Raw genomic sequence first — 24,119 nt, 5'->3', positions numbered from 1 at the left:
CCTGGGTTGATATTATACACATTTATGCAAGATGGTGACATTGGTAGAGAGAGAGTAAACATTTCTTTTCAATTTCCTGTAAACCTGTAAGTATTTCAAAGTGTAAATTTAAATAAATTTGTTATTCAAAAATTCATAAGAAGGATGCATAGCAACTTCAACATAATGGCAATCAGATAAATATTTGTTCAAAGCTGAAATATAGGTGACCTGACTCAGCAGGCAGAGCTGTTTCCCCTTTTCCTATACTCCCCTCTCAAGCCATTCCTCCTTTGCTTCCTTTGTAGGCATCTCTCACTTCATCTTTTCTAAATACTGAGGTTTCCTAGTATATTGGCCTTTCTCATTAATTCCGCTGGTATTTATTGACAGTATACTATGTTTTTAGTTAGTGCTCTAGTCTCTGGGATACAGCAGTGAATAAGACAAGGTCCCTGACCTTATAGAGCTCACAGTCTTGTGGAGACATGGATAACAAACAGAAAAAATAATACATGGGAAATATGTCAAGGGACGTTACATGCTAGAAATAACGCAAAATGATGAAATAGAGGCACTATTTTAAATATAATGGTTAAAAAAGACCTCTCTGAGAAATTGACATATGAGCAGAGATCTGAATAAAGAAATGAATCAGGTATGATTATTTAAAGGAAGAACATTTCTGCAAAGAGAATGATCCCTAAAATGGGAACCTGTTTCTCATGAAAGGATTAGCAAGAGGGGCAGGATCTGGAATGGAGAAAACAAGGGCTAAGCGTTAGCAGATGAATCTGGAGGATTGCAAGTGGCTAGATCATGAGTATGTCAGAATTCTAGTGCTACATGACAAATTACCTCAAAATTTAGCAGCCCATAACAATAGATATTTCTTATCTCCCACAGTTTCTATGGGTCAATCAATAGCCGCATAGCTGGGTGGTTCCTGCTCACATCTTCCATGAGGTTACAGCCAGGGCTGTCATCATCTGGAGCTGAAACCTTCATTTCCAGGATGGCTCACTCAGACAGCTTTTGGTCCTCACCACATAGACCGCTCCACGGAGGGCTTGAGTGTCCTTATGACATGGTGCCCTGCTTCCCACAGAATGAATGATCTAAGAGAAATCAAGAGAAAAGACACAATGTCTAACAGCCTTGGAAGCGACATGCCATCATTTCTGCCATATTCTGTTGGCCACACAGAACAATCCTGATACAATGTGATCAGGGTTGAATACCAGAATCACTGGAGGCTGTCTTGGAAGATGGCTACTACAATAAGCCAATTCGCAGATATAGGTGAAAATAGAATTCTATTTTATTTTAAGTGGATAAAAGATACGTAGAGGTCTGAAAACGAAGGAAAGATGTGATCATGAATGCTTTTTACTCTGTTATGAGAATAAAGGTTAAATCAGACTATTATGGAAATAGAAAACACATAAAGAGAATGCTGTAAAAGTCCAGCAGAGGCACAATGATGGTAGGCTAGTGTGCTAACCAAGGAGGAGGTAAGAAGTTGTCAGCAGGTTATTCACTGAAAGTGGAGCTAACAGGATTTCCCCATGCTTGGCCAACTTCTCTTTCTCCATTCCTTCTGGGTAATCCCATCCCATCCACTTACATAGTTTAAACCAGTGTTTCTAAAACCTCACAGTTTACCTGCAGAGCTTTTTAAAACATAGATTTCCAGGTCCAACCTCAGGGAGAGATTCTGATGTAGGAGGTTTGGCCTGAGACTTTGCATTTCTAAGGAGTTCGTGGGTGATGGTAGTCTGCTGGTAGACAGGCCACACTTTGGGTGTCCTGGTTTAAATTACTATCCATAGTCTGATGATGTGTAAATTCAGACTTATATATTTCACTATCTTTCAGAAATCATCTCCAACAAACGACACCATTTTTTTGCAAACTCAGGACTAGACACGTCCAAACCTATGTCCTTATTTCTCCTAATACATCTATTTCTTCTTTTGTATTCTCTATCTCACTTGGTGGTGCCCCCAAGGACCCAATCATTCTAGCAAAAAAAATCCAGAAGTCATTCCTGATTCCACATTCCTCCTCATCCTCATCCTTCACATCCCACCAATTACCAGGGCATGCCAATTTCACCTAAATATTTCTCAAATCTGACCATTTCTGTCTATCTCATTATGAGTGTTCTAGTTCAAGCCTAAACAGTCTCCTAATAGATTTTATTCACATCAAATCCAACCACATCAGTTTGCCAGAATAAACTAGGTGAAATGCAAAACTGATCATGTCCATCCTTTACTTTCAACGGTTCTCCATCACCGATAGGATCTAGGCCAAGGTCGTTATTAACACGGCATAAGAGGTCCGTGGTGATCTGAACACTGTGCCTGCCCTGCTCCAGGTACATTTCTCATTCACATGTAACTTCCACTTTACATTCCATCAATCTTGAGCTGCTTCCTTATAATACCCTGCATATCCCACATCATTTTGGGAGGCCAGGGTCATGTTGCTGCTCATGTTTCTCCTCTACCTCAAGTGCCTTCTCTTTCACTCCCAACCCTTCGCTCATCAACTAACTACTCAAAACTTACTCTCCCTCTTAACTGAGCACATTGGTCACTTCCTCCAAAAAGCCTTCCTTGATGTCCTTACATGTACTCTCAAAATACATCATGTATTTTTTCTTTTCCTATGCTCACAAAAAAAATTAAATTTGTCTGCTTCTTTCTTCCCCATCACATCTTTTAGCTACTTGAGGTCTAGGACTGTGTCTTGTTTATTTCTGTACCTTTCCATGGGTCCTTGCATATGACCAGGAATTAAGTATATTTTGATAATTGGACTCCTTTTAGAACTTTCTGAAATTATGACTGCTCTCTCATCCCCCAATGAATACATTAATCTATAATACAAATCTGTAAAATATGTATTGATTTTACAGATTTTTCTGGGAAGGGGTGCTCCCATACCCTCCGATATACACTGGGCTAGGAGGGAAAAAAAAAAAAAGCCAGGTTTGCCTAGTGAGGTGTTCCCTAATAACATGAGAAATGAGTGATGGAATATAGACCATGCATTTACCATTTTGATTTTTAAATATTTCTTGTTACAATTAATGTATTCTGCTTGTGTTATTTTAATTGTCTCCTAGGTAGAACATAAGTTCCACAGGGCAGCAGAGATGTCGCCTGCGGTCTATTGCTGCACAAGGGAACTAGAACAGTACTTGGAAGAAAAGAGGTGCTCGGTAAATGTCATGGAATGAATAAATGTGTCCCCTTTTGAGGGTGCAGAGCTATAGAATGTACTGCCTTCTGTGTAAGTTAGGGTTTGCTTTGTTTTTACAATAAAGTTATATACATTGTTTCAAGGGCTGTATCCTGTCTATGCTATTTTAAAATTTATAGAATAAAGTGGTATTAGGCTTTTAGTATTTTTACTCATTTTAATTATATACTATTTTTCTTTTCATATTTTTCTAGGCTAATCTCTTTTCTCACATGAAATGACTACCGCCCCCGGCCCTTGATTATTTTGATTTCATTGACTCTAAGCAGAAGGCAAACCCTGTGGTATCAATTTACAAAGGAAAATGAAGAAGGTGCAGTACATTTAGGTGAAAACAAAATAAATGTCAGTTTCTCCAAATTTGTGTGCTTAGTCAGTTCTAAATATATTGATGCAGTGTAAATTCTGAATATTGAAATATTAACCTAAATAAGCATTTATTATTGGTAACAGCTACGGGAATATACAGCATGAATGTGACTTGGCTGCTTAAAAACTGTTCCTCAGATGGTTTAAACATGGCCTCCGAGACTTGTTCCCATTTAAATTACTTCACAAACCATTTCCTCAAATATGGTACAAAGTCTATTTTAGCACTTGTTAAATTGTCACAAATTCTGAGTTAGAAGACTATGAATTAATGAAATTTTACTTCCTTTTGTAATTTCTTTCCTAGGTTTCATCAAAGACAGTACTTTCGCTTGCTTGTTTGTTTCATTTGAAGAAAAATCAGCAAAAATTATTATAAACAATATTTGACTGTTTGTAGTGCAATACAAAGCTACATCTTGAAATTATAACCAACAAAACTCCAAAAATCTGTTTAAGGACACATTTTTAAATTTAGGACCAAGTATATGCAGTTAACAGTCACAATTTCTTAGCACTCTACATTCACTGCCAGCAAACTTTCAACGTATCTGGTTGATAATGAAGCTGGCGGGGACCCAGTGGGAACAGAAGTGAGTGGTACAAAGTAAAGCCGATGTGAATTTATTGCTACTGGTTTCAGGCTCCTTGCCTCCATAGGCTTATGCACTGAAATGACCTGATTATCAGACATACCCTCACAATTATTCATAATACCCATAGCTATAGGCTCCACACTCTTGCGTGTACGTTCATGCATCTCCACGTCACATGGGCTGTCATGCTCGCACATGTGCCATTAATTGACAAGAACGCTGCTCAAGTTGGCTGATCAAGAGATAGGCAGTGCAAAGGAACAGGATTTGAGACAGCCCAGGGTTTCCTCTTCGAGTAGGTCTCAAACATTTTTTTTTTTTTCTCATTAACTTCCTTCCTGTTCTAACTGCCAGTACTCAGAAGTCAGAGTTGAGAGACAGAGGCACCCCGGACAGAGACGTGAAGCACTGAATGTAAGTTCAAATACCCCGGGCTGGGGAGGCTTCAGGTGGGCACAGAGCAAAGTCGGAAACCTCTAGACGGGGCTACCGCCCTCGACAGTTTATTATTTTTTTAGAGGGGCAGTTCTTCTTTAAAACAAACTTTATGATAACAAATTGCTAAGGAGGCTGCAGAGAAGGGGAAGTTAGAGCAGGGAAGGGTGGCAGTGACTCAGGGGAGGAGGCTTAAAAAAGGAGGGTACAGGGTGCGCTGCAGCCCAGGAGGTGCAATCCTGAATATTCTGAGACGGGCTCTGAGAACACGCACCGGGAGTGCCTGGAGGGGTTTCCTGCAAAGTAGGAACAGGCACCTGGCCAGGCTTGGAAGGAAAAGACTGTAGATCCAAAATGATACGGTCTGTGATGGTGGATGGTGGGTTGTGCTGGGGTGGAGATATGTGGTTTCCTGTTTTTAAGCAGACAATGTAAAAAGACTGGTTGAAAGAGAAAAAAAAATGGTTCAAAGCTGTCAAATATTAAACTGTCTTCCACTAAAGAATTTTCTGGTGATATAAGAGAAATGCATAATGAAATCTTCCCCTAGAGTGCAGGGAATTTAGCCCTCAAAGAGGAAGTATGGTATAGCACATCGTTATGTACTCATGAGTCATATACAGTGATAGAATTTCTACCACTGGCAAAGGCTATGTATTAAATTCCTGCAGTCGGATGGGCAGATTGTTGCTGTTGTTGTCAAAAATAATAATAGGGCTGGGCGTGGTGGCTCACGCCTGCAATCCCAGCACTTTGGGAGGCCGAGGCGGCTGGATCACCTGAGGTCAGGAGTTCAAGACCAGCTTGACCAACATGGTGAAACCCCATCTCTGCTAAAAATACAAAATTAGCTGGAGGTGGTGGTGCATCCCTGTAATCCCAGTTATTTGGCAGGCTGAGGCAGGAGAATCGCTTGAGCCCAGGAGGCGGGGGTTGCAGTGAGCCAAGATCACGCCATTGCACTCCAGCCTGGGCAACAAGAGCGAAACTCCGGCTCAAAAAATAAAAATATTAATAACAGTAGTAGCCCTTTACGTATGAGATAACTAACAGCAAACATGGAAAACACCAAATAACGTATTAAGAGACAGGTTTTAGAAAAATTCAAGGGGGCCCAGCTAGGACAGCTGATCAGTGGGCCTTCAAAATGTCAAGGGCTGAATTTCAGTCACCATTAGGAGAAGTGCTTTAGGTATGACCTGAAATACTTTCTTCCCTTTTAGAGGACTTCCCAGCCAGCATGTTTCATAAACATAATCTGTAATTAAACTCTAGACCTATGGTAACTTGAGGTGTGGGTCTGGTAAGCCCTGGGAAGTTCTTCATTCAGAGTGGGGGAAGGCAGACTGCTCTCACCCAGATGGCTCATGGTCACCCCTTCACATGGAGACCTAGAGCCACTGGAGTCAGGGTTGGCCTGGTGATCCTCACTGCAGGAATGGTCAGGCACAGGAGATCAAGAGGACCATGTCACCTGTTGGTCCGGAGAGACAGCGGGCAGAGGTCCAGTCCCTAGCAGGCACCGTGAATCTTGCCATTGGCTTTGTGTTTTTTTAATTTGTAAGAATATATTCCCTTCCAAAGCAGATATAGCACAAGCTTAGTAACAAGAGCATCTTACTCTTTTGTAAGATGTGTGAAATTCCAAGAGAATAGTTCTTTCTCCATCCATGCTTCACAGATGCAAAACCTGAGGACTGACTATGCTGTCACTGAACAGAAACAGGCAAGCATTTTTCAGGCCTCGACTAGAATTTGGTCCTTCCTTGCTTTGGAGAGCATGAGTTTGTCCCTAGGGAAGTAAGCTCTGAGCAACATCAAGGTTCTGTTTTCAGTAGACACTCGGCACCACAAAGTCATTCTGAGGGAAAGATATGGGTCTGAGCTGATTTGGGAGAGCACAGTACATGACAAACATCAGCTAGCAGGAAAAGAGAAGCCCTGAGGAGTTGAAATTATGCAGATAGAAAAAGAGAACCAACATTCGTTGAGTGCCTTCTATGTGTCAGGCCTGGTGATAGAAACTTTCATATTTTGTTCCTGAGAAGAATGCAGAAGTGTTCAATAATTTGACTAAAATTACATACTGATACAAAAAGGATCAATAGCCACAATGCCTCTGAATTGCAATTCACAGGGCATGGTGGTGCGTGTCTGTAGTCCTAGCTACTCAGGAAGCTCAGGTGATCCTCCCACCTCAACCTCCCAAGTAGTTGGGACTATAGGCATGCATCACCATGCTGGCTAATTTTACCATTTTTAGTAGAGACAGGGTTTCTCCATGTTACCAGGGCTGGTCTCGAATTCCTGGGCTCAAGCAATCCTCCTGCCTTGGCCTCCCAAAGTCCTGGGATTAAAGGCGTGAGCCACCATGCATGGCCTATTATTATTTTTTTTTGAGACGGGTCTCACTCTGTCACCTGAGCTGAAGTGCAGGGGCATGAATACAGCTCACTGCAGCCTCGACCTCCTGAGGCTCAGGTGATCCCCCACCTTCTTTAGGAAGAATCACATGGAAGAAATTTTCTCCAATTCCACATTTTGAGAGTCCTTATTCCTGGTTTGTGTTATTGCTGCCCAGGATCCTGTATTCAAGGCTACACGGCATACCCAGAGATGAGTCTCATGTTGCCCCTGAAACGTCAGCAACATTTATCTGTGCAATAAGCACATCCTGCATCACCCTGTGTTGTGTTACTCTCTGGTGTCCTCAGCCAAAGAGTGAATTTTACCGCTGGTAAAAATTCACTTGGGCTTTCTTAAACAGCCTGATAATCTTAGCACAAATGGTCATAAAAAATGATCTCTCACTTCCGTCTAACTTTTCATGCTAATTTAAAACTTTTGTGAATATATTGAGAAACTGAAGGCAATGGCTTCCTTAAAGCACAATTTTCTTTGAGGATTATTTAAAATAATATTTGTGAAGGTACTTGGTGGCATGACTTCACACATTGGGCACTCAGCAAAGCTCACGGGATCTCTTGAGTTCTCTCTCTTTGTGCATATGAATGTGGGTTAGAAAAACACACTATGAATACACAGGCAAGAAATAATAAGTTGTTTCTCTCACAAAGAGAAATGGTAAGAAATTACGTTTCTAGTAATTTGTACCCTTCTCTGGATTGATTACAATATTTATTGTCTCTTACAAAATAATCTTGTCTTTGGTTTTTCTCATCCAGTTTTGAAGTTTTCATAGTCCTTCATGGGGCTGAGGTGATAGAAAGCAGCACCGCAAAGTGGGGAATATGGATTCCTCCATATCACCAGGGACAGGGGCGGTGGGGAGAGGGTGGAATCCCGAACCAAGAAGGCTTCTGGTGTCCTGAGAGACAAACTTGCAATCCCGTAACACACCAAATCGCCAGGCAAGCAGCACAGCACATTCAAATCCTTGACTAGCTCTGAAATGTCACCAGTGTTTTAGAGATGGCCTGACTCTCCAGACCTGCACTAGACCCACAGCCTGATTTGGGGGAAGTCAGACATATCCTAGTCAGCAGGGAAAGTGGAGGTAACAGGAGTTACAGAGAATGCTGATGCTCACATAGGAACTTCTCTGATAGAAATCCCCTACTTCTGGTATTTCCACTTTTCGCTCTCTCTCCCCTCTCTCTCTTTCTCCCTTCTCCCTCTTCTCTCTCTCCTCTTTCTCCTCTTTCTCTCCGTCTCTTTCCCCACTTCCTTCTCTCTCTCTCATCTCTATCTCTTCTACCTAATACATTAATATCCATGGCCTGTGTGTCTAGATGCATAATCCAGCACAATTTTGCAGATCCAGCTTTGGGCCATGAGTTAAGTCTCTGTGGTATTTTGCTCCAGAGCCAGAGGGAATTCTCTTAATTAGCTGTGCCTGTGTTCACTGACATTTCTCATCATTCACAGTGTGACCTCTGGCTTCAGTGAAGAAAGGGAGCAATAAATAAAACCTAAAATTAAATTGTTTACATGGAAGCTTTTAAAAGAAATATAATATAGTCTCATTTTAAGGTTGATTCAGTTTTTAAGCAATCCTTTCCATTCCCCAGAACTTCTTATCTCTTTAATACTCCTCAAAGACAAAAATCTATTTTTAAGGAGGAAGGAGTGGGGACATAGCTCCCATCCAGGGGGAAGTATTTGGTGTGGAAGCAGTTACCTAGCTTCACTGAAGCCTTGCAACAAAACAGACCAAATTGGAGCAGGGAAGGAAGAAGAGGAAGGGAACAAATATTCATGGAACATCTATTCTTGACCAGTATAGTCCTATAATTTTTCATGTGCTTTCTCCAATCTTTCAACCCCATAAAAAAGAATATCCCCATTTTAGTGGTGGTAAAACTGAGGCTCAGTGAAATTAGCAACTTGATTGAGTCCTGTAATAATACAGAGCCTGGTTTTGAATCACTGGTCCATCTGACTCAATCTATGTTCTATGAGACATGAAAGTCACCTTTCTCTGAATTAACCAGGTAATTTGTTTAATCTAAACTCAGGAGTTCTACCTTTTCTTGTCCTCAGTTCATTTAGAGCTGCGTTAATGAAACAGATGATGCTCTATCCTGACATGGGTGTAAGTTTTTAAGTGTAATTCACTTCAATGTCTTGGAAATTTCACTGAATTTGCAAGCAAAAACATTGATTCGTGCTATGTCATATGCATGCTGTGAGTAACCATCCTAATTTAATTTGACATTTTAATTGAGCCTGAGAAGATTAAGTCCCCATCTCAGCACATCTAATGCTTACCAATGCTTTGTTGAATAGCAAACCTGGGGTTGTGAGGGCTCCACTGTGAAAGTTAATCTGTATGGGCATCTGTGAAGCAGAAAATAGAGAAAACTGGAGTAGTAAGCCCGTGTGAAAAAATGATATGTGCTTTGGGGCCTAACAAATGGGGTCCACATTAACCTAGTTAAACATATAATTGTTCATTCTCCATTTCATTTTTCCTGTGCAAAGGACCAAAGTCAAAAGTAAACAAAACTCAACTCTGCCCTTTGTAGAATAGGGGATGAGCAGCTGAGGAAGGTGAGGAAAGCCCATCCAGAAGATTCTATGCTGACAGGCTGAGTCCTCCCCAATCTCCCTTTTACTTCTTCTTTTCTTTTTCTCATTTCACAAGCTTCTTTAAATTAGGGAGCATTTGAGTCACTAAATTAAGAAGGGGCCTCAGAGATCCTCTCATGACATGGCTTCATTTTGCAGAGGATGAAACTGGGGCCCAGTGAGGTTAAGCAACTTGCACGAGGTAACGCAGGAACCGAGTTGCGCTGAAACATCGTTATCTGACACTTCCCTGCTTTGTTAAAACTGTCTCTGCAGAGCTTGCAAAGAAGCATTTACCTCTGCTTGTGCGCCTCCAGGTAGATTCCCAAGATGACTAACAAACTCTAATTTTATTATAACTTCTTAAAGACAACTGAAGCAATAAAGCATAGTGCCTAAAAGTCAGACAACCTGGGCACAGACATCAATTCTGCCTAACACGTGGTAGGTCTTCTTAGGCAAGTTACTTAACCTGAACTTTAGTTTCCTGGTCTGGAAAAGAGAATGATGATGCCAACAAAGTTATTGTAAGAACTAAATGAGATAATCCTCTAGAAAGCACTTAGCACTACATGTGATAACTATTATAATTTGTATCAATGATATCAATATTATCAATAGGAAAATCAGTTGTCCTTTAGATAATGGGATTGGAAAACAGTCTGTAGAATTTTCATAAAATTCCTATTCTCATTTCAACACGCATCCATAAAATAGGAGGATAAAAAGAGAAAATTGTTGTTTGTGGTTAAATATGCACACAGATAATTTGAGAAATCATTGTCAAACTATATATGCCATTTACGGCTGGGGCTTCGGGAGAAACTGAGATTACCCAGAAATAACGTTAAAAATGCAGTACAGTGCTTAATAATATTGTACTGTACTTGAGTTTTTGCTGAAGAGTAGATTTTAGGTGCTCTTGCCACACACACAAAAAAGTGGGTGAGATGATGGATACATTAATTTGCTTGTCTATAGTAACCTTTTCACTATCTGTGTATCCCAGACATATTTTACACCTTAAATATACACAATAAATACTTTTTAAGAAATTGATTCATAGGAAGTATTTATGTATTCCAGATATTAATCTCCTATTAATATATGCATTGTGAACGTCTCATTTTTAGAATCCAGACCATTACTCTTTTCACTATCTATAGGGTGATATTAGGAAAGGAATTTTAAATGCTTGTGTAATTGAAATATTTAATATTTTCTTCTATGTCTCAGTTTTTGCACTTGTAAAATGTAATTGTGCCTACCTCACAACATTGCAATGACTGAATGAAATAATGCATGCAAAGCACTTATCCCATAATAACTGAGTTTTTGGCTCATAAGTGTTCAGTAACAACTTGCTGTTACTATTATGGTACCCTTTATTATGCAAAGACCTGTTTGGAGAAAGAAAAATAATTTTATATCTGGGAGAAAAATAAGTAAAATAAAATTAAATTAAATATGCAGCATCTTTTGAGGATTCACATACATTTTATTTTTTAATTTTTAAATTTCCTTTTAAAGATGAATTTTATTGCATATATTTAAGGTATACAACATAATGTTTAGGGATACACATCGATAGTAAAAATGTTACCATAGTGAAGCAAATCAATATATCCATCATCTCACATAGTTACCCTTTTTTTGTTTCTGTGCCAAGAGCAGCTAATGTCTACTGACTTAGCATGGGGATTTACATACATTTTAAATAACAAAACACAGACAGATATTCTCTCATATTCACAGGTAAAATAAGATAACCGAATGGTAACTTAGCTGACACATGATTACAGGTCAGGAGAAATATGCGGAGGCCTTAGAAAAGTAATCATCTAAAGATGATGTGCTCTAATCCCTCATCCCCCAAGATGAGGAAACTCAGATCCACAGTGGTTGCAACATTCAGCTAACAGGGAAAAGCTAGTTAGTAGGAAAGCCAGAACCCAAACCCAGGCATGCATAACAAGGCCTAGCTCAGTGAAGAGATCATAATCCAAAAGCAAATGGAATGACCACGGAATTCTCCTAAGGGGCTACTTCCTGCACCCATGTGCACCTGGGCTTCTCTGCCAGGCTTTGTGGTCATGCGCCCTCAGACACAAGTGTCACCTGATATCTTCTGCTTCAACATATTCAATATTTTGAGTAGGTTGGACTCTCAGCTTGAGACTAAGTTGTGTCAATGATCTGGTGGAGCTCCAGGAAAAAGCAAGCTTCTGCCTAGGCACCTGTAATCCCAGCAATTTGGGAGGCCAAGGAGGGTGGATCTCTTGAGCTCAGGTGTTCAAGACCAGCCTGGGCAACATGGGGAAACCCCATCTCAACCAAAACTACAAAAAATTAGCCAGGCAGGTGGCTTGCGCCTGTAGTCCCAGCTACTTGGAAGGCTGAGGCAAGAGAATTGCTTGAGCCCAGGAGGCAGAGGTTGTAGTGAGCCAAGACAGAGCCACTGTACTCCAGCCTGGGTGACAGAGTAAAACTATGCCTCAAAAAAAGAAGGAAAGAAGAAAGGAAGAAAGAAAGGAAGGAAGGAAGGGAGAGAGAGAGAGAGCAAGAAAGAAGGAGAGAAAGAGAGAAAGAGAGAGAGAAAGAGCAAGCAAAAGCAAAAAAGCAAGCTTCCTCTGTAACACTCCACTCTCTGCTCATGCTTCCATAGTTTTGAGGTTATGTTCCTAATCTGGAGATCTTGAACCCAAATAAGTCTATAAGGGACTTCAGGGGTCCACAAACCCCTGGATCATATGCACAATGTCATGGGTTTATCTGGTTTTTTTCCTTGAGATAATTACCATAATGTTTATCAGATTTTTAAGACAGAGACCTGTAATCTCCAAAAAAAATAAGAAATCAACCAAACCAGGTGGGCCCTTTTAGTATGGTTAGATTACCCAACTTCCAGCCTCTTCTCTACTCTGAAGAGTAATTTAAACATCAGTATGGCTAAAGTACAGTGTCTTGTAAACAGTGGGTGCTCACCAAATAATCATGACCCTAATTTTACTTTAAAAGGCTTTCTCTGAGAACTGCTCTTCCAGTCCTTTATTTGCTGTGTTATTACTTTTTCTAATCAGCTTTCTAGAATGAGCTAGTTAGGGATCACCTGGTCTCATATCTCTTTTTCTTATGCTATAATTAAACCAAATGATTTTAATATGGCCCTGAATTTCCCCTTTTCGACTGCAACAAAATTTTATACAGAAATCCCACAGTATCCTCCACTCTTTAATGTCTAGGTAAATTTGTGTCTCGTTTTTATGAAACAATTGTTATATCTGTTTGCAATGAATTGAGAAAACATAGAACATAAGCCTCAGATTTACTAATGAGATCAAGACCTATATGTTAGATAAATGTACGTGCCAATGGTCACACTGTTAGAAGGTGGCAAATCTTGTCCTATACCTAATCCCTCTCTTGCTCTCTTTCTCTCTCTTTCTCTTTTCAACATTGAGATTTGAGGCTGCATAGTCACAATTTCCTGGAGGTTATTGAAATCATCTTGAGCCAGTGACTGGATGTAATGTTACCATCTGACGGCCAGGTTTCATTCAATCAGGCGACTTGTTAGAACCAAGTGATACAGTTCAGAAAGGCCTGACCATGGGGGCTGGGATGTCTTCCTCTATAAATAGTTGTTCCGATGTTCGGTCAGCAGGTTTGTTATGTGGCCCCCATCCTCTGGGGATCACCAGGGTTCTGGGTAGGCCCCTGTCTCATCTGATTAGTCTTATCTGGCTTGCTCTTCATTTGCCCCTTAATGATTGTCATTAAATTACCCACAACCTACAACATCCACACGCTGCCTCCTTCATTTTTTTCCAACCAGTTCATTCACTTTCCCTGAGTGTTGTTTGGAATATGAATTGCATTAGTCACTATGTTTATTCTGCTGTGCTCTAGAGTCTCATCTTTGAGTGGTGCTGGTTCTTCTGCTAAAGCAAGAGTTGCCATAGGAACAGGCCTACATGTTTTCTTCCTGTACAGGAAGTGAACCTGGGCATTGCAATGCTGTTTTCAGAGTTGGTCAAGGCTAGCTCATAATGTTTGGCTGCTTATTTAGATGGAAGAGAATTGATGAGCCAAAGGATATTATTTCTTTGTTTCTCTTTTTTTTTTTTTTTTTTTTGTTCCATTAAAATTGCTCTCATTTGGCTTTACTTCCAAATTATTTTTCTTCCTCTTGCCAATAGTAGTGACATTGAAACTCAAAACTAGAACTGATTTTGGCCAGAGATATCTTCACTCCTGGGAGACTTTATTAAGGTTCGCAGAGCCACTCAGGATGTGATGTGACAGACATTTTCTTATAGTTGTGTCACTTAGGAGCAATGAAGGCTTTAACCACAGGCAAGGAAAAGAGTTACCCTCAAAATAGAATTAAGGAAATCAGAAAATGATCTCCTTACCCAAATACCTCCCCAGCAGCCATCGCATGTGGCTGTCAGCCATAGGGCCTGAAATTCTTCCCAGAGGGACTTCTTCCTCTTGGTTAGTATACTGCCTGTCATCCAGCTGTGTGAACCTGGGCAGTTCTCTTAACTCTGGATCTCAATATCCTCAATGATTACATGAACCCCAGTGGTTCATTTCAGCTCTGAAAAGCTGTGACTATACATCCTCTAAGAGGAATAATTTTTGAATCTACTATTCAGTCATTAACCCTTAACAGGTAAATAACTTGCCTAGATTTCTCATTAATGTTTTAACACAAAACAAGTAAATGTAGATAATGAGAGATGAAGGAAGACTCCAGGGTATGCCCAGGTGGGGCCTTATAAGGTCAATGGAAACCTGGGAAGGGAAGAAGGGGAGAGACTGAAAGGGAAGTGGATCCAGAAAAGAGAAATGGATGGACAAATGCTAAGGGCAAATTTGTACTTACGATTTTGTCTGGAGGAATTTAAAGTGTCCTTTGCTATTTTTGTGGCATTTAAAAAGAACAGAATATCTTTAGATATAAAACCTTATATATCAATCAAGGAAATTTTATAAAGTGCCAGAACTATGCAAGTGTTTTGGGGGGAATTCAAGAAAAACAGCGAACCTAGTACCCACCCTCGAGGGGGTGATTAGCAGTGTTGGGTGTGAACCATGCAGGCACCTGAGGCAGGTATCATAAAGGTCAACGGTTCCTCATGAGTCATCTTTGAGGCATTGCTGGAGTTCAGGGACAGATTCCACTGATGGGGAAGAGCCAACCATTTCTTTGGCAAGTACTCCACCTCTCTCCTCTCTCTCCTGCCTCTCTCCACCATTATCACTCAGACTGTGCATGCTGCAAGCTTTGATGCTAGCCAGGCTGGCTGGATTTGGAGGACTGTGATAACTCCTACAGCTTTTTGACTGGGCTTTTGCTTCATTTGTTCAGGAGTCTTTGTGCCATGTTGCTTCACTCGTAGTATGTTATTCACATGTGAGTGATTTCTTTCCTGTCAGTTTTGTTCGGTGAATAGAAGATACTACAATGGTACAGAGAAATTCAGGCAGGTCAGAGAAATTACTAGAATACATTAGATTATTATTTCATAGAATTTAATGAGATTGAATTAGGAAAAAAATCAGGAAAGTTACTGATGATCAGAGAAGTCCATGAGGGTAAGGAGGCTGCTAACAGCAGCCCCACAAACATCTTTTATATTCATGACTTGTTGACTAATGGGCTGTCATTCTCTCTCCCAGAAATAGATCAAAATGACTGAAAAAGCCCCAGAGCCACATGTGGAGGAGGATGACGATGATGAGCTGGACAGCAAGCTCAATTATAAGCCTCCACCGCAGAAGTCCCTGAAAGAGCTGCAGGAAATGGACAAAGATGATGAGAGTCTAATTAAGTACAAGAAAACCCTGCTGGGAGATGGTCCTGTAGTAACAGGTATGTGTGTACAGAGGAACAGGGTGGGTGGAAGATTCCCGAGAAGGAAAAAGACATTTTGGCTGCTCAGGAGCAGCAGCAAAGGGAAGAGGGCCAACTGCTTCCAGGAATAAGTGAGCGCGGCACAATTTATATATGCTGATTAAAGTTATGAACTGTATAATTAAGTCTTCTTAAGAGATAAGATGCAAGTCAGCAGTGAGATAGGCACACATAACACACAGCAGGGATTTAGAAAGAATTCCAGGCTACCACTTAGAATTGTATTTCTCTCTCTCCATTTTCTTTCTCAGTCCTTACATAACCATTCATCTCTTCCACATACACTGTGGCAGAACAAGACATGGCCCAGAGATATAAATGGACAGTGCCCAATTAGCAGAGTACCTGACCCATAGCCATTCAGGAAATGTTGGATGTCAATAATTAGATGGACCTACAAGTGCCTAAGGAAGAAATAACATTGTTGTAATTTACAAGGCCAACAAGACCAAGCATAGCAAACCTGCCACATCTATTTCTATTTCTACTCCAGATAGAAAGATCACTTTTATTTTCATACTCTCTGTCTCCCACTTGAAATGCACACACCCATTATACACGTCTCTTCTTGGTACTTACATTCCCTTTTGATCCTGCAGATCCGAAAGCCCCCAATGTCGTAGTCACCCGGCTCACCCTGGTTTGTGAGAGTGCCCCAGGACCAATCACCATGGACCTTACTGGTATGTAGACACATCTGTACTGTTCAAAGGGGGCCTAAGATATCACAAAGAAAACTTGGTCTCTGTCTCCTTTTCCAACAAAAGAAAACTGGTGAATCAGAGAGATATATATGCTAGGACCAGTTAACAAATCATTGCTCTTAGAGTGCACAGTATTTACCATGTTTCATGAAAAGCCCAATCTTTATCGCTATTTAATTGAAGAGAGTGGAGGCATACACATTTGATATATTTACAGATTTTTGTCTCCACATGATAGTAAGAGAATTGTTATTTATACAATAAAGACTGCTGAGGGAAATATTAAGAAACAAATTGTGTGCTTCTGAAGTTGTAAGGCTTATACAGTCTAAACTGTAAGGTTTATACAGTCTAAACATCAAAGTATTGATCTTGTATCAGTTACAAAACTTACCGGAAGGTGAGAAGCAATCCTGAATTATACTAGAAATTCCACTGCTATAGATTGAATTGTTTTAGCTTGAAACTCTGATTCTTGTTAAATAAACAACATCTCCTACTAAAGGCGTACAAATTAAGATGTTGTTATTTTCTTTCACCTTATTGTAACTAAGGGTCAAGCCTTTCCCTGAGACTTAGGGCTTGAGGAGAAGGAGAGAGACTGAGAAGGGGGTTATTGTGGAGGAAATGGGCATCAGAGGGGATATGAGAGGAGAAGCACGGAGCCAGGAGATTGGGGCCATCAAAGGCAAGTTTTTAGTGGAAAAAAAAAAATAGTTACCAAATGACAAAATTGGACTCTTGTGAGACAGACAATGCACAAGTCTAGAAGAGTTGGCTTAGTTAGCAGCAGAGTAGTTCCCCTCTCACAGGACATAGCCAGTCTTTACCTTATATGGGCTTTTTTGTCAGAGAGAGGAAATCAGAGGCTGAGAAGGCACACTTCCTGTTCAACTGAAATCATTAGAGCAGGCACACATGTGAATTCAGCTACCCCCACATGCTCGCATCTCTCCAGGAGAGAAACTCATACTCTCTCACCAGAACTCAGAGTCTTCCTAATATTACCAGGTACAGCTGCCGGTTTGCAAGATAAGGTCTGAATTAGCGCTAAAGAAATCTGTTCTCCTCAGCAGGACCTGGTGGTATTGCAAGGAAAACTTGGTCTCTGTCCCCTTTCCCAGCAGAGGAAAACCAAATTTGGTTTTGTGTCACAAACAAGCTGCTATGCATGAAGAAAAGCATAGAGAGTGATTACCTCCTTAATCAGGGTACAGGAATTAGGGACAGATCCTGGTTTTATGGAAACTGAAGCTTTTATAACTTCAGTGATATTCCTTAAGAAAAATAGTATGAAATTGCAAATGAAAATACAAGAGTAAACACAAAGGTGAATATTTTCTTAAAGTGATAAAATGAATAAAAACAAGTAGAATTTTAAAAGCTAGAAAATGTCACAAACATCACCAAATCTATAAAAACAAATAGCTGACACTCCTAAATAATATTTTTCTTATATTTTTTATTTGAGGGGTAGGGGCATATTCTTTAATAACCTCTTCATTTGACCAGTAATATAATTCTCAATGAGAGAATCAATTGACCAAAAAAAGATTTCTCTTCACAACTCATTACTGGTAACGTCTTGTGTATTTTTAGCATTGTCATCAAACTTGGGGGCAGGGATACTCTCGTGTTTTTCATAACAGAGCTGTAAGATTTCAGGCATTCCGTGTGTGTGTGTGTGTGCGTGTGCAAGGACTAAACTCAAATACTCTGTGAATTGAGGGCCCTGTGAACCATGTTGCCATGGTGGGCTCAACAGATTTCTCTGGGGCTTAAAAGTCATTTATTAACTTGTGTATCTGCTTTTGAGGATAAACTCTCTCTAAATCTTCTTCTACAGGTGATCTGGAAGCCCTCAAAAAAGAAACCATTGTGCTAAAGGAAGGTTCCGAATATAGAGTCAAAATTCACTTCAAAGTAAGTATCCGGCCTTGTGTGTTTTTGTAAAGTTTAAATCTTTTCTTTAATCTGTGACTACATTTCTTGCATGATCATGTTGAGGTACTTTTTTTTTGTTTCTCCCCCAGTACCCTCAAGCTGGGTCTGGAATGTCCTCTTCCCAGCCCTGAGGGCTACCTGTTGAGACCTACCCTTGCCTCCTGTCTTTTCCTAGCCAGGACTTCTTAAACAATTCATTATTGCTTAAGCCAATGGGATCCCTCTGTCTGTGAACTCCAAATACATCCACGAGGCACACACTGCTTTGTGTTGTATCACCTGTGTCATTTCTTCTTCATACAATATAAGCACCTCAATCTAGGGTGAAATTGTACATCCCTCCTTTCCAATATTTCACACAAAACTTTGTAAATAGCATATAGTTCATGAATATATATTGAAAAGTGGACAAACAAGTGAATCTACCAATAGGAAAAGAAAATGGAACAGACAGGGCCTCAGCTCTAATTGCTCAAGTATTATATAAATCCAGGGAGTGTGATCTTTGCTAAAGAACTGGAAATTACAATTATAGTTGTGGAATAGGTAACCAGGAAAGAGGAAACTAAATAAGAGATAAACTGACATCTAATATATCCCAATGAGCCATATATCCCAATGGGCAGCCAAAATCACAAGAAAAATAACTTTGACTTTGAAAACAAATAGGTTAGAAATGCAGTGTTTGCACTTAGTGGTTTATGTTTGCTTTGGTGGCCTCTCATTCCCACTTAGCCTCAGTCTCCAGGGCCTGGGCTCCACCAAGGAAGACTCCATCTGCTCTCTCTATTTGCACACTGGGGACTTTTTTCCCCAAGGTACAGGATATGATTCAGGGTTGATGGATGACCCCTCCCTACCCCATACAAATATACCTGAAAATAATTTCATCCTGGAAATATTTGTTGACGCCTACTCTATAATGGGCACTGAGCTAGGGTTCACTTACTTGTTTCCTGTCATTATTTATTATTGAAGCACCTGAGGGTTTGGTAAGGCATTATATCAAAATATGCCTAGAATGGGTTGCACATCAGTTTCATTTTTAATCATTGATGCTATTGCATTAATTTGTCTATTTGGTAAACCAGTTTTCCTCAAATGAAATGTGACAGGTAAATTTTGATGTGAATAAGATGAGAAGGAAAGGTCTGGAACAGGGGCTTCTACTCTGGATGGGGAGGCGGAGGAGCAGTGTGGTATGTGGGTCTGTGTGGTCAGGTTTACACATTAGGATGATGCAGGAGGAGGCCACAGAAAGGGGCTTTTGAGTACTCTCTAATTCAGAGGTTTGATGGCTCTCTGAGTAACCTACATAAAGTTGAACCATCCTGTGGCTTGTCCCAGCATGGAGCTACAATTAGAAGAAATGCCAGATCAAAGTCAAAAATCCTTGAAAAACAACTTAAATCTTCACTGAAGTCTCTTGAAAAATGTTCAAGAAAGTTTGCATTTATAACACTAGTAACACACGCTGAAGTCCTCTTTCACGATCTCTGTTAGTTGCACTCAATGTTCTTTTTCTCCTCCCAAACTTCTTAGCACTTTCTAAAAACCTGGCCTAGGATTGTTATTTTAGGTTCTCCCCAACTTTTTTTCTGCCTCACAAGGAAATGTGGTATCTCTGACTTCCACAGCTCTCACTTTGATTCATAACACCAAGGCTTCTTCCCCTTGGAGTGGGAGACACAATAGGGATGGGGATGTGGGCAGAAGAAGAGGATTCTATGAATATTCATAGTTTTATTTCACCCACCCCAAATGTATTTATATTAAATGGACCCACTGTAGAGCGCTGGTGAGATGGTAGACTCTTTGTCTTGAAGTTCTTATTGCTACACCAATATAATTCTTCTTCTTAGGTCTTTCTCCCACTAGGTGAAGGGGATAAGCTTGGGGACATCTAGAAAGGTGCATTTATTTTCCCTATTCCTATGAGCTACATTTGAGACTCAGAGTATTAGAAAGTCTGGGCTTTATCACAGTCTCTTTGATGACGCTAATTCTTTTTCTGACAGCTTTTCATAGGTTTATACTACAGATTTACCCTGTGACAGTCAAGAATCTAAGCTGGCAGTGTGTACTGCTCTGCCACCTCCCTGCCAACAAAACAAAAGATAGCACTGGTTGATTGGTTGAACTATTGTATCCAACACATGAGGACAGCCATAATTATTGTTGAAGAAAAATTATTTGAAGATGCTTTAGTTCTTCACATTGGTGAACAGATAACCAAGCTCTTCGGCTAATGACGCAATGTCCACTTTAATTTGTTTGTATAGACATAACCACTGTGTAAAATTAACAGACAACCCAGGTCAGTCCCAGGTGAAATGAATCATGGAAAAACAAAGTTCTTGGGCTGTCCACATTTTCATTCTGCGTTACTGAATTTTCTTTGAAAGGCTTGGGAAAATAGCAAGATCTCAGACAACGTCTGAAAATGACAGACATCCAAAATACTTGCCAGGTACAAGTGAATTTCACCCATTATTTCAGTTATATTGCAGGCACAGCCATCTTCTAGACATGAATTTTCCATTACAGCTTTCCTCCTTGTTGTTTGTTTTTTATACGGTAGGTGGATCACCTCTGAGGTTGTGGTTTTTAGATATTTACATAATGTGCTCTATCGGTATCTTCATAACTTTTCCTAAGACAAGGATGGTCTCTTGGTCAGCAGTATTGGAGAGGGAAAGCTCAAGGCCATTCTTGGGACCGTTGAGAAAGGAGAAATACAATGAAGAATATTGAGCCAATGTTTTAATGAACCACCCTCTCTCCCAAAACGGTAAAAATCAAAATGTTCGATAATTAAACCAGTTTGGCAATGTTGCATTTTATGATTTCCCCTCTCTAATCTTTGCCTCACAGCCATGCTAAATAATGATAGAAACACCGATTCTGAACTAAATCTTTAGTTTTTTCATTGTCAGAGAAGATTCAGCTAGGCAGGATCAGCATGAAAGATGAGAAAAAATGAAAGACCCTCTTAATCTGAACATCTTGGTTCCTTCCCACCTGCAGGTGAACAGGGATATTGTGTCAGGCCTGAAATATGTTCAGCACACCTACAGGACTGGAGTGAAAGGTAAGGGAACCTACATTTCCACACTGTCCCAAACTGCTTCTCATTGATACTTTAACTTCTGCTTATTAGCAACTTTTAGCTATAGACTCAGATGAGAATATGATAAAAGCTGTGGATGCCGGCTCTAGGAAAAGGCACAAATACACCTCTGATCTAGACACTGACAAGGCCAATGCTCAGGGGACCTCGTTTAGACTGGGTCAGCTGCTAACCTTCAGCAATCAGCTTTTTGGATTCAATATTATCACTCGTAAAGGAGAAGAGTAACCAAGATAAGTTTAAAGGAAATAAAGTATATAAAAATACTCTACAAAGTAAACAACAAAAAAAGGCAGTTCACAGGTACAAAACCCAATGTTAGAGAAACCCAAGAAAGAAAACACTTGCCCAGTGCTATGTGTATTTTGGGTGGGAGTAGGTGGGGGTGGCATTGGAGGGAAGGGGGAGGCAATGCTCAATTTCCTAACAAAGAAATAGAAAAAAATATTTTCTAGGATTGAAAAAGCCTGTCTAATTAAAATAACATGACAACATTACTTAATCTGCAATTCTTCTTGACATGCCTTGGGAACCTGCCTTCAATTTTCTTTCATTAATATAGGCAGGGAGAAATGAGAGGTGGGAAGGTGATGGAGGCACTTTACAGTTCCTTTCTACCTGAGGGTCTGTTCCCTCCAGAGGCAAGTAACAACAAAGCATGTCTCAGTTTCCACCAAATTAATAAGCAAGATAGGGGAGAAATTATCTGATAAATTTGGATGTCATAGAGGACCAGTCAATTTCTCAAATCCCAGAGAAGACCATTGACCTGAAAGATATTGACTGGCCTTTCCAATACCTAGTCTCATGAAAAAAAAGTTTAATTTCCTATTTTCCTTTGGGCATAAAGCCCGTATCGCCTCACTTAGACAAAAGGACAGTGACATGTCTGCAGATGTTTTTTCAAACTTATTAGCAATACTTAGCCAACTATATGCCACCTATCTGCCTATGTATACTTTTCAATGCCCAACTATTCTTAATATATATTCCAGTTAACCACCTATAAATAAACTTGATTGGCTATTTTCACCATTTGTCCTAGTTCTTCACTTTTTTTTTACCAACTTACTGCTGTTGTTGTTCCATCCAATTATTCTATCCATGAATTCTCATCACCATCTGTTACTTTATCTCCCCCAACTGATATGTTCATAGAATGATAGTTTGTAGATAGAAGATCCTTAAAATCCGTCATATACACAAAGAAATGGAGGCTCAAAAATGTTATATGACTTAGGCCATTGCAGGACTGAGATCAGAACTGAGGTCTCAATTTGTTTGAGTTTTTTCAAATGGTGTAAGCTGCTATATCTCCATTAAAATTAAAAAAAAAAAAACAGGCTTAATCCCCATTGATTTAGGCCACTGGTTCCCCAACTTTACCTCAGAATCAACTGTGTAGTTTTTTAAAAACACTGATCCCTGGGACCCACAGAAGGTTACTGAACCATAGCCTTTGGAAGTAGGACAAAGGAAACTATATTATTAAAAGGCACTCCAACTTAAAAAATGTTTTAAAGAATAATTTTTTAAAAAAGATGCCTCAGGGCCAGGTGTGGTGGCTCACACCTGTAATCCCGGTAGTTTGGGAGGCCGAGGTGGGTGGACCACCTGAGGTTGGGAGTTCGAGACCAGCCTGACTAACATGGAGAAACCCTGTCTCTACTAAAAATACAAAACTAGCCAAGCGTGGCAGTGCATGCCTGTAATCCCAGCTACTCGGGAGGCTGAGGCAGGAGAATCGCTTGAACCCAGGAGGTGGAGGTTGTGGTGAGCCAAGATTGTGCCTCTGCACTCCAGCCTGGACAACAAGAGCAAAACTCCATCTTAATAAAAAACAAAAGGATGCCTCAGATAAATCTGATGTTTATTTAGGCTTGGAAACTATTGCTCTTGGCTTTAATCACTGTAGGCTGTAGTCCAGATTCTCCAGTTTGCGGTGTGTGTTTTTCCTGTATCAGGCTCTTACCCTAATGAACTCTTCTTTCTTCCTAGTGGATAAAGCAACATTTATGGTTGGCAGCTATGGGCCTCGGCCTGAGGAGTATGAGTTCCTCACGCCAGTTGAGGAGGCTCCCAAAGGCATGCTGGCCCGAGGCACGTACCACAACAAGTCCTTCTTCACCGACGATGACAAGCAAGACCATCTCAGCTGGGAGTGGAACCTGTCGATTAAGAAGGAGTGGACAGAATGAATGCATCCACCCATCCCTTTCCCCACCCTTGCCACCTGGAAGAATTCTCTCAGGCGTGTTCAGCACCCTGTCCCTCCTCCATGTCCACAGCTGGGTCCCTCTTCAACACTGCCACTTTTCCTTATTGATGCATCTTTTCCCACCCTGTCTCTCAATGTGGTCCCTAGAACAAGACGCTTAAAATCGGGCTTTCACCCAACCTGCTCCCTCTGATCCTCCATCAAGGCCAGATCTTCCACGTCTCCATCTCAATACACAATCATTTAATATTTCTGTCTCTTATCCCTATTCGAGCAACTAGAGGCCAGTAAATGGGCAAACTGTCACTAACAGGCCTTTGACTCAGGTTCCAGTAGTTCATTCTAATGCCTAGATTTTTTTGTGGTTGTTGCTGGCCCAATGAGTCCCTAGTCACATCCCCTGCCAGATGGAGTTCTTCTTTTGTGTGAGAGACACTGTAAACAACACAAGAGAATAAGAATAAAACAATAACTGCATGTGTTCTGACTGAGACCTTCATTTCCCTGCTTTCTTCCT

At 40.4% G+C, this 24,119-nt stretch overlaps 1 protein-coding gene across 1 annotated transcript; it reads left to right on the top strand.

The window, feature by feature from the left end:
* The first annotated feature begins 4,419 nt into the window (after positions 1–4,419).
* Positions 4,420–24,079, top strand: ARHGDIB (Rho GDP dissociation inhibitor beta). Its single transcript, XM_024256607.3, has 6 exons — positions 4,420–4,631; positions 15,372–15,564; positions 16,206–16,289; positions 18,157–18,233; positions 21,282–21,345; positions 23,383–24,079. The coding sequence occupies exons 2-6, from the start codon at positions 15,384–15,386 to the stop codon at positions 23,580–23,582; spliced, it is 606 nt and encodes a 201-aa protein (XP_024112375.1). The 5' UTR covers positions 4,420–4,631; positions 15,372–15,383; the 3' UTR covers positions 23,583–24,079.
* The last annotated feature ends 40 nt before the right edge of the window (positions 24,080–24,119 follow it).

This window comes from Pongo abelii, chromosome 10, assembly GCF_028885655.2.
Source record: "Pongo abelii isolate AG06213 chromosome 10, NHGRI_mPonAbe1-v2.0_pri, whole genome shotgun sequence".
In the NCBI taxonomy this organism is placed as follows: domain Eukaryota; kingdom Metazoa; phylum Chordata; class Mammalia; order Primates; family Hominidae; genus Pongo; species Pongo abelii.
Note: the sequence above shows the minus strand (reverse complement) of the source record. Positions and strands in the feature narration are given on the sequence as shown.

What these genes read in the sequence shown, in the direction of transcription:
- ARHGDIB (XM_024256607.3), top strand. Translation starts at nt 15,384, where the DNA reads ATGACTGAAAAAGCCCCAGAGCCACATGTGGAGGAGGATGACGATGAT. An exon ending in AATCACCATGGACCTTACTG is followed by an intron (nt 16,290 to 18,156) that starts GTATGTAGACAC and finishes CTTCTTCTACAG; the next exon opens with GTGATCTGGAAGCCCTCAAA. An exon ending in GAGTCAAAATTCACTTCAAA is followed by an intron (nt 18,234 to 21,281) that starts GTAAGTATCCGG and finishes TCCCACCTGCAG; the next exon opens with GTGAACAGGGATATTGTGTC.